At 38.5% G+C, this 11406-nt stretch overlaps 1 protein-coding gene across 1 annotated transcript; it reads left to right on the forward strand.

Moving 5' to 3' along the window:
- Nucleotides 1-327: 327 nt before the first annotated feature.
- Nucleotides 328-10685, forward strand: NEUROD4 (neuronal differentiation 4). Its single transcript, XM_012450383.2, has 2 exons — nt 328-691; nt 7120-10685. The coding sequence occupies exon 2, from the start codon at nt 7129-7131 to the stop codon at nt 8122-8124; it is 996 nt and encodes a 331-aa protein (XP_012305806.2). The 5' UTR covers nt 328-691; nt 7120-7128; the 3' UTR covers nt 8125-10685.
- The last annotated feature ends 721 nt before the right edge of the window (nt 10686-11406 follow it).

Here is an 11406-nt window from a genome sequence, read left to right on the forward strand (position 1 = left end):
CTTCATCTGCCCTTTTTAGCTCTCTCTCCAAGTCTATCCCCAAATTTTTTTTCTCCGTTCTGCACACCCTACTCTGCTCCCATTTCTTACCTTTTTAATCACAAAGGTTTCCAGTCCTCTTTTTCTTTACTCCTCAACTTCAGCAACTCTCCTCCCTCTCCCTCCTTCCACCAACCCCCATCTCTATTTAGACAAACAAACAGGCGGCAAAACTGGACCTGGCCAGAGGAGCCTTTGAAGTGGGCGTGCCTTTCGGCTGGGGAAAGGGAGGAGTTAGACTCTGGGCAACATCATTCCTCCCTGGTCAGCTGGGAGAGCAATCAAAACTGCAGCAAGTCAGAGGCTCCAGCCAGAGAGCAGGAGCTGCCCAGGGGCTGTGGTCCTGAAAGCTCCTCTCCGGGGAGCTAACCAGGGAGAAGAGGTACTGAAGAGCGACTGAACCGGCTGCAGCGAGGCATCAGCTCGAAGGCGTCCTTGAGGAGCATACCGAACTCCAAGGAAGGAGTAGAATAAGAAGCAGGCAGAGAAACCAGAGCCAGTGGAATCTCTAAGAGGTAACAACCTGGTTTAACATGGATCGCTGAAAGCATCTTTCTCCTACGATCTGGATGGTCAGGAAGACTTGGCTTCTCTGACTGTCCTCTGAGACGCAGATTCACAGAGTTCACTCCAGGAACTTCCAGCGACCAAGGTGAGCCAGTGGTTGGGGTGGTATGGGGGCCAAATTTTCTGTGGAAACTTCCCACAGCCCTAGAGAAGAGCTGGGGTGAGGAAAGTCTCTTCTGAGCTAAGGCAGGAGGAAGCGGGACTTAGGAAAGTTGGAGTAAAGAAGATAGTGAGTGGAACACTTAGGGACAAATATAAGCATTTTAAATAATTTTAATAAATTTTATAGCACTTGCCACCCAAAGTGAAAAACACAGACACTCACAATCATTTTGATGAAGTGGAAATTACAGATGATCTTCCCCAATTCCTGTCAAACCCTCTCTTTTGTTTTGCTAGTGGTGAAAATGCCCAAAAGTTTAATGCTTTTCCAAAGTGGCCTTCCAAGTCGGTTGGAAGAATTGACCCAATCCACCACTCCACTCACAGCATTTTAGGGCTATGGAAGGAGTGGAGGGGGAGGCAGGGAAAGGAAAGCAGAATGAGGAATCAGAGAAGATTGTGGAAAGTCATGGGGATAGATTCTCACCATTACCTGTTTGGTTTACTAAAAATGCTGAAATAGTTGGCATGGGATGGGGGAAATTCCTTTTCCTCAGCTCTTTCACATGGGAAATTAGAAGAGAAAGATTGTCCAAGTATATTTTTACTTTCTCTGCTTCACACCCATCATTTGACCACAAGAAAAGTATATTCAGAAAATACTAATAAAATGTGAAATGCCCCCCTCATTTTTTGACAAAGGAAGCTGAGATAAAATGTTGAAGATCATGGAGGGAAAAATAAAGGATTGAGTAACTTCTGTTTACTATTAAGCTCTGAGGCAATGGTACCTGAAGTGTTACATGGCTTTGCCAGACATAATGTTTGTGTAGGGGCATGCATGTACATACGTGTGTACACATATTAATAAAGGGGAAAATAGTAGAGTAGAAAAGAAGAGCATAGAACACCCTACTGGCTTTTTCCAAGCAATACAACTTGTGAGCATCCTGGTTTGTATTCTGTCTTTTTAGTGCCAAGACTGTGCAACTCTGGGAAAAGGATTTAGTCTATTTAGTTCTTAGATTTCCTAGAAACTGGGCTGGACAGCCCCTTTTCTGTTGTATTTGGTCATCAGATCAGTAGGTAACAAGATTATCACCAGCTTTTAAGAGAAAAGACACTGTCTAACTATCACAAATCCACATGTGAATTCCCGTTACTTATTAATTAGTTGAAACATCTCCATAATAAATAAAAAATTTATAAAAGTGTAGAAAGAATTCCAGGACAGTTCCACATAGTAGTAATGTTCAATGACTTTGGCCCTAGTAGTAAAAATATTGGGTAGTCAAAATCATTGCCTAAACAAACACTTTGCTAGAACAGATTTAAAATTTTTTAAAAATGAGAAATATTTTGAATTAAAGAGAATAGCTTAAACTTGAAATTTCAGTAAAGGATCCTATAGAAAGAGGAAAATTCTGTTATATTGTGTAGGTGTAAAAGAAAATCCAAATACCAAATAAAAGGCTAAAAATGGACTTTATAAGATCAGAATGTGTTTATGTGTATGTGTGGGAAGGGGCAGATTCTGCCCCTTGAGCCAGTATTTATTGATTTTTGTCACATTGGAGTCTGCTTCCTATATAATTTGTGAGCTAACTTCTTTCCTAGTAATTGAGAAAACCTTAAGAAAGATGGTATGTTTGTGAGACAGTGCTACAGACTTTCTCAAACAGCTTCTGTAAAACAGTTGCCAACCCTCACCCTCACATTGGCATAACAATTTTACAAAGTACTTGTGCTTGCATTACCTCCTTGTTTTTCGTGAAAACTACTAAATGATGTAGGAAAGACAATCTCATTTTCATTTTTCCCTAAGGGTACAATAATTAAAATGATTTTTATGTGCTCTTTTAATGGTGAGTGATGGAAGAGTCTCTGTTTCATGCTTCTTTCAGTACACCTCTGAGATGGTTCCTTAACAGGCTTAAAGCTGCATTAGATTTAGGTACCTGTTCTGGAGAAAACCCTTGGTTTCTTTGATCAAAACTCAGAACTACAGTACACACATTGTCAACACTCAAATTTAAAACTAGATGTTTCTATTTTTTTTTTCCCGTTAACCTCTTTGCTGTATTGAAAATATTTAGGTGAAAAAAGTCAGAGAAACATTTTTCTTTATATTTCTGGAGTCTTGGCTTTCACTTCTCTTTGATAGACAATGCATATTATCCTCAGAGCTCTCTGCCATTTGGTTTTAGTGGGAAAATTGTATTTCCAATACAGAAAGTTTATGAACCTGAAAATGTATGTGGGTGAATAGGAGTGTCCAGCCAACTGTTTTCTTCCAATTATAAAGTAGAATGAAAGTTTGGGAGCTAACTTGCATCTTGGATATGATGGAAGAGTTCTAGTCAACTCAGTGGAGGCAGTTGGTAGGGCTTGGTTTCCTCACCTCCTGCAGCAGAACAGAACCTTTGATTTCAGTTTCAACAGGAGATTGGAGGAATAGGTGTATTGGGGAACTTTTTCAAACAGATGTTGAAATGAAGCCATTAGCTTTTGTTGACATAAAATCAATATTAATAACAGATTCTAATTATACCTACTCATGTCCAAGTGGCCAGAAAAATTCATGGCGATGTTTAGAAATAACAGTACCTAGTATTTATATGAAATATAATACTAGGTATTATATTTGATGATGCGACACTATTCAAAGTGCTTCAGATGTATCAACTCATTTTATGCTCCTAACAATCCCACCTTATGGGACTTTTATTATTCTCAGTTTAGGGAGGAGGAGACTGAGGCAGATAAGGGTTATGAAACTGGCCTAAGTACATATATCTAGTGAGTAGCGGGGCTGAAGTTTGAATCCAGGTAATCTGACACCGGAGTCTGTGCTGTCCATCCCACCATGGGAAAAATGACAGGCTACTGAGTAACTGTCAGATAATTTTATAAGCCAATCAGAGGTAATATCCAGATAATAGGAGACATACTAGTTAATACAGTCTGTTTCATTATTCATCTGTGAGAAACAATTTTATTTCTGAATAGGGAAAGTGCGAGAATAGATTAGATAAGAAAACTCAAGAATAAACAGGAATAAATGTAATGATAGTGTTTTATAGCATTTACAACTATAAAATTCTTTATTATGTTTTTATTTCTCCTAAAAGAATCACAGAACACATATATTAGTCCTATTTTATTAGAGGAAATGGAAGAACAGATAACTTTATGTAATGTGTTTGGAATCAACAACCCAGGAATTAGAAGAATTGGGATGAGAGTTCACATTTGCGTTATTTCAGCTTCCATTCTTTTGAAACCATACTATATACTCATGGGATTCTCTTGGTACTTAATGGACCAGCACCTATGAGAACAGAGGAAGTTAAACGGGAGCCATCTATGTCCTTCCCACGATTAGTAAGAGAACAAAGGTGAAAGAAAACTGGTTGACCTTTTCATTATTTTGGCCAAAGCCAGTTGATTCTTTTTCTTCATACATACCAACAAGCTGATTTGAAAGCAGCTCCTTGACTCTAACAGAAACCATTAAATATGTTAAAGGTAAAAGGTGGTCTATTCTATCCTCTCACTCTCACTTATTTTGATGAACGTGAGTATTGACAGATCTTAACAAGAGTCTGGAGGAACAGAGGTAGGGATGGTGAAGAAGGCTAAATCCCCCAGCTAGGATGGTATTCAGATCCAGGGGCAATTTGGGAGACTCTCCTCTCTTGCATCTTCCTTCTTTCCTTCCTTCTCTCCTCTTCATGAATATTAGTATGAGCCAATGATAATGATGATAATGAAGACAAGAGAATGAGGAGAAAAAGGGGGAGGCTAAGAAAGTGGGGGCTATATGGGTGAAAGCAACAAGGAAAATATTTGAAAGACGAAGGAATCCTGAAATATGAGTGTTATAAGGCACCTCAAAGAACACCCTTTGTATAATGGCCATCCCTGTTGACTTAGTTCTATTACTGTACATCTCCTGAAGCCAAAGTGCCTTTCTTTCTTCCTGTAGCTGTGATAGAAGAAGAAAAAAGAGACCGGGCGCGGTGGCTCAAGCCTGTAATCCCAGCACTTTGGGAGGCCGAGGCAGGTGGATCACGAGGTCAAGAGATCGAGACCATCCTGGTCAACATGGTGAAACCCCGTCTCTACTAAAAATACAAAAATAAGCTGGGCATGGTGGCGCGTGCCTGTAATCCCAGCTACTCAGGAGGCTGAGGCAGGAGAATTGCCTGAACCCAGGAGGCGGAGGTTGCGGTGAGCCGAGATCGCGCCATTGCACTCCAGCCTGGGTAACAAGAGCGAAACTCCGTCTCAAAAAAAAAAAAAAAAAAAAGAAGAAAAAAGAAAAGAAAAACACAAAACCTAAGATTTGGAATCAGAAGAACTGATTTTGTGTCCTGTTCCACCAGCTCTATGTCTCTGCATTTCCATCACCTAAACTACCTGACCCACAGTGATCCTGAGTATAAAATGAGCATAACAATTTCTATCTTTCTCAAAGGTTTGCTATAAGAAACATACAATTAATGAATACAAAAGTGCTCTGTACACTTTAAAATGCTATACAAATGTTATTGTAATTACATGGGGAGCATTAGGTTTCCCAAGCCCACTCCATCCTTTTTGGCCTTAGAGTGCACCTGCCTCTGGAAGAGCTGTGTTACTTTAACAGAAAGTTAATTAGGTTCTTTACCCTCCCTCTGGATATCTGCCTGAGTTAGAAGTGCAGCTCAGCACACAAGCTCTATCATCCATATTAAAAGTGGGATTTTCTGAGTTGGCCTGGGCAGCCAGTTGACCAATAGGTTCCAATGTGTGTTTTCAATAAAGCTGCTTACCCAGGAAGCCTTATTAAGTGAGTAAGTCAAGCTGACATGATTTCTGTGCTGATTAACATGAAACCTAGGCTGTTTTCGCAATGCAGTGACATTAATTATTTATAGGAGGTAAATGAGGTTACAAGGAAAACAAGCTCCAGTTACCAGAAACAAATCAAATAATATATCTTTATTTTTTAAAAGCTGTGTACTAATCCCTGTGTTCATTGATTTGAGGCTCAAGCTTCAAAGAATAGAAAACATTTATTACATTCTCCCCTTTCTCATACTAAAAGGTGATAGTGGGTTTAATATTTCAGAGTAGCTGGTAAACTGGGATGCCCCAGTGGAGCTTATAAGATACTTTTATTTGGTAAACCATATGCCTAAAAATTGCTTAGCAAGTTTTAAAACAATTCAAACTCTTCCAGAATTGAATGCAAAACGTTTACTAAATCACCAGTCTCTTCCGGTTTTCAAATAGCGAATTTTACATACAAAATTCTGATTAAACAGTGTGTTAGGCAAGTGAATTAAAGTAGTCAGGCTATTTCTGTGTTTGCCTGAAATAGTCCTCACTTGTGTTAGCAGTCACTATGTTCTGTTTAGGTTAGCATTTGTTCCAGATTTTATAACTATTATTATAATAGTTGCACTAAAGCTTGGATGGGTTTGGTCGACCACTGGCTGCACTCCTAGCTGTTGCCATGGTCTTGTCTGATGGTGTGAGATGCATGTGCAGAGTTCTCACTTTAACATATGGGCAAATTTGAAAGATGATCAGTGATAACCCTCCTTTCTTTTCATGATCCTTTCAAGATGCCATGTCACTAACACTTCTAACATAACTCACACTAGGCAGAACACAAAGTGCTTATTGAAAAACAGAATGCACCTCTGGTAATGGTGAGAGTAATGTCTGATGGTCATATGTTGGACCAGCCAGTTGTGTCATGGACAACTTGAAGGAAATGATTGAACCACAAGTTAGCAATACCGGTGAGAAACATGGGATATTTATAGGCTACATGGATGTGAAATACTTCTAAATACAGGTTGAGTAGTCTTTTGTAGAACACATACAAAGTAGTCTGAATGATCTTGCTACAGTTTTTTATTTTGTATGGTGTAAATATACAACAGTGTGCTTGTTTGACTATTTGATGGGCTTTTTATTTTGCAATAACAATAATTATCATAGACATATACTTATTCTAGTATCCTCTTTCACTTTCAGAAATGTCTCCATTTGAACCATAATTTATATACTCACCTCATTCTTTCCTGTTTTATGTTCTGGATTCTGGAAAGAAAGAAAAATATCTCTTTGGACTGGTATATCAGTCATTTTTTGTATAAAATATTCACGAGATAAAAAATCTAAGAATAAAAAGAGACTAACACTGCAATGAATAATCAAGTCAATTTTCTTTTTCTATAGTATATTTTCTTATAATATGCCGTAACTAGAGGAGTATTCTGGGCATTTCTTTGAATCTTGGATTTGTCATTGAGAATGGAAGACTTGGACAAGATAATTATACAAAAAGAAAGTTTAGTTTTAAAGAAAATCAAGTACTCACAGGAACTAACCTTTGATATTTCCCTTTTCCAGAGTCTGGAAATGGCAAAAACCTATGTGAAATCTAAGGAGATGGGAGAGCTGGTCAACACACCATCCTGGATGGATAAAGGTCTGGGCTCCCAAAATGAGGTGAAGGAGGAAGAGAGCAGACCAGGTACTTATGGGATGCTCAGCAGCTTAACTGAAGAGCATGACAGTATTGAGGAGGAAGAAGAAGAGGAAGAAGATGGGGAGAAACCTAAGAGAAGGGGTCCCAAGAAAAAGAAGATGACCAAAGCTCGCCTTGAGAGATTCCGAGCTCGAAGAGTCAAGGCCAATGCCAGAGAACGGACCCGGATGCATGGCCTGAACGATGCCCTGGATAACCTGAGGCGAGTCATGCCATGCTACTCCAAAACCCAAAAACTTTCCAAGATAGAGACTCTTAGACTGGCCAGGAATTATATTTGGGCTTTGTCTGAAGTCTTGGAGACTGGCCAAACACCTGAAGGAAAAGGCTTTGTGGAGATGCTCTGTAAAGGGCTTTCTCAGCCCACAAGCAACCTGGTGGCTGGATGTCTCCAACTGGGCCCTCAGTCTGTCCTCCTGGAGAAGCATGAGGATAAATCTCCTATTTGTGACTCTGCCATCTCTGTCCACAACTTCAACTATCAGTCTCCGGGGCTCCCCAGCCCTCCTTACGGCCATATGGAAACACATGTCCTTCATCTCAAACCCCAAGTATTCAAGAGTTTGGGAGAATCATCCTTTGGGAGTCATCTACCTGACTGCAGTACACCCCCTTATGAGGGCCCCCTCACTCCACCCCTGAGCATCAGTGGGAACTTCTCCTTGAAGCAAGATGGGTCTCCAGACCTAGAAAAATCCTACAGCTTCATGCCACATTACTCTTCTGCAAATCTAAGCTCAGGGCATGTGCCTTCAACTCCATTTCAGGCTGGTACCCCCCGTTATGACGTCCCTATTGACATGTCCTATGATTCCTACCCCCATCATGGTATTGGGACACAACTCAATACAGTCTTCAGTGAGTGAGGCAGTAAGTTCAACATTTCAGAGAGTGACGTGGAGACATTTCCCATAATTCAAGTGATTGAGCTAAGGATTCAATGACTTTAAAGGATCCCTATGGATATATATCAAACAATAGTTCTAGTCCATTTAGGCTTTCCTTTATCTGTCACCTCTTTTCTCATCATCTTCTCACATTGCATTGATTTCTTCATAGGGTCCTCAAGTGAAAATACATGTTGATTTAATAACCATGTGAAAGTAGAACAGAAGACCTCGGCCCTCTTCCAGTGGTGCCAAAAACTCATTGCCTAGTCTATGCCAATTAATTTTCCATTTCTGGCCTTTGTTTATTTACTAGCAATTGTAAATAAACAAATTGTATTTATATGAGGCAATCATTCTAAGTCCAGATGATTTCTAAAGTCCTTCACAGTTCTGAAATTCTATAACTGTGGTGATCACTTTTCAAAATTTCTTGCAACTGAAAGAATAGAGCAATAATAGGAAAGGGATACTATGCATAGAATAATCAAATTGAGTTACCAGAGGGAACACAAGGTGCATGTCTCTTAGCTCACAGAATGAAAAGCTTGTTTGGATTTAATGGTTGGACTTCTTCGTGTCTATTGAAAAGTCTGACACGGCTGTCACTGTGAAGAACAAAACATGTTCTTTAAGAGATTAACTCTATTTGTTATTGGACTAAAAGTTGAACATATCTTCCTTATGATTTGAAGAACCATAATAGAGAACCACGATAGAGGCCTCATGCCAACTTTATTCTTGAAAATATTTCAAAATCGTTTTTCTCAGTACCAGAGGCAGGGCAAACAAATCACTGAAGCTTCAAACTCCTATGACTAATGGGACATAGAGAAGTCTTCTAGACCATGACCTCCATAACCAGAGGGCTCTGGGACTTCTGTTGAGGCTCAGGTGCTGCTGTTAGGATCAGCACACAACACAGGTTTGTATTTAAGAGCAATAAAATAGCAATTGGCTATACTAACTACCGTAGTTCAGGGAATCTCTCCAGCTCACAGTTGCCCATGGGAAAACCAATGGATTTTTTTTTTTTTAGCAAGATAAATTTCATTTGGTTAAATGTGATTAAAACCATCCACCTCTGTCCACAAGAATATATTTTCCAGAAGCACAAGCACCAATCAATTTATTGACCAAGGTTAAAATTTCCCAACATATATATAGTTCCTTCTCTCTCCTCTTGCACTAATTGTTACCTCTTCCTCACTTCTAAGATAGAATATGTTATTACATATTGTAGATAAAATTTCAAGTGACCAAACTTAGGGATGCAGAAATAAAATCCAAGGTCAGTGAGTATTTTTACCAACTATATCTTCACCACAGGTTTAGACTAATTTGCTGAGTGTTCATTTTTCTTTATGTAACTCCTCTTTCCTTTATATCAACACTAACTTCATCAAATTTGTATTTTTTTCAGAAAATGAGACCTAAGAAATTTTCCTATCTTGTTCAATCAGCCAGGACAGTTATTTAAGTCAAACCAGAGCCTGAACGGCTTATTTGATAGTAGATTAGGTCCTGCTCCTGCCAGAGAGGATAAGTTTAGTATGCAGAGTACATCAATAGGGGCAATAAAAAAATTGATAACACAGATTAGTATGTCATTTTCTATAGCTCAGCTATCACCTAAAATCTGCCAACTACCTGCGTATCTTGTCTTTCTACCTGTCTTATTTATTATCTCCTTACAGCATAAGTTACTTTTTTCCATTTTGCTCGCAGCACTTACCCTGCTATATTTTGCACCCTTGGTTTGTAAATTCACTTGAAAGTAGCCTTGGAGAGAGATCTTAATCTCCATCAGCCACCAAAGTGGTTCCCCCTTATCACAATCTTCTCTACAGGAAATAGGCAAGTAAAATGACTTATAAAGCCATACTATGTGCTTTCTGAGTATGTACTGCACTTACCTTTGTGAGGGGCTGTGGAAGGGTCCATCCTTGAAGCTAGCATTTTCTGGCATTTAAGTTTGTAGATAATCAATGTTGTCTGAGTTATTTATTAGATATTATTTATTTTATTTATTTCTCTCTTCCTTTTATAAAAATTCCTTTGGCCCCATAGATGTGCTTGCAAACCCTCCCTAAAATTTTATTTGGAAGGCAGCCCACAGTTTTGCTAGGAATTGCTGAGTTTGGGAGTGAGGGGAAAAGAGAAAGTAGAGAATTACCTCTGTGATGATTTTTATAAAAAGCAGCAATAATTTGAATGGCTATGCAAGTTAATGTTTTTAGATTCTTTTCTTTAGTCTAAGATGAGCCAGAGTTATTCTTTAATAATCTGCTGTGTATGCCTTTAGGAAGTATGGTACCCACGAGTCAGGCCTTTCTGAAATTGTGCAGAGGGATTTTATGATTGAATTAAAATTTAGAAATGCAATAGCTTGTAAAGAGCCTACTCTCCAACCTAGTGTGGTCTCATTTTTCTGGAGACATTTTAGATAAAGCGAAACAATTGTTTAAATATTTTGTATAAAACATGACTGTTTTTCCTCCCCTTTTCCTAGCAGAAATAAAGCTGTAAGTCTTATTAGACATTGTGTTGTGTTGTTAGTCTTCAAAACTTTCATTCACTCTTCGTTTATTCATTTTCTTGGGCTCTATGTCCTACAAGCAGCCAGCTGAGCAAAGACTGGTCTGTCAGGAGGACATATCCCCTAATTCAATTGATCATGCTAGAATATTTGAAATGTCTAAACTAAGTAGTTAGAAGTCTAGAAGCACTGGTCTCTGCCACTCATATAACCACTATAAAATCTACAGTTGAGAAAAAATAATCTTATAGATTATAGGGCTATGGGCAGTGTAAGCTATCAAACCACACATAAACGGGAAGGATGTGCTATTATCCAAAGTATGTGGGCTAACCAACTTTTCAAAAAAATTATGAAATATGTTTTTCTGGCAACCCTTCTCTTGATTTTTTTCTTTCAGGTTTCTCTAGTTAAAACCTTCCAGGGTCCCTTCCTGCATGCTTAAAGTGGTGATAATAAAGAAATAATAAATAATAATAATAATAATGTTGTTAATAATAAATGTAAATAGAAAAGTTAGTTAATCAAGGCAAGAACCTGGCTTAAAATATTTAAGAAACAAAAATATAGCATAAAAGTTATCTTTCCACCCTTATCTGCCATCTTCCAGTTCCCACTCTTCAACTAGAAATTAGTTATCAGAGACCTTTTATGGATATATAAACAAATATTAGGTACAAGTATTAAGTTATATTATCTTTTTTTTTCTACAAGTGGTAACA

The sequence above is a fragment of the Aotus nancymaae genome, unplaced genomic scaffold (assembly GCF_030222135.1).
Source record: "Aotus nancymaae isolate 86718 unplaced genomic scaffold, 86718_ANA_hifiasm-v0.15.2.pri h1tg000016l, whole genome shotgun sequence".
Taxonomy (NCBI): Eukaryota; Metazoa; Chordata; class Mammalia; order Primates; family Aotidae; genus Aotus; species Aotus nancymaae.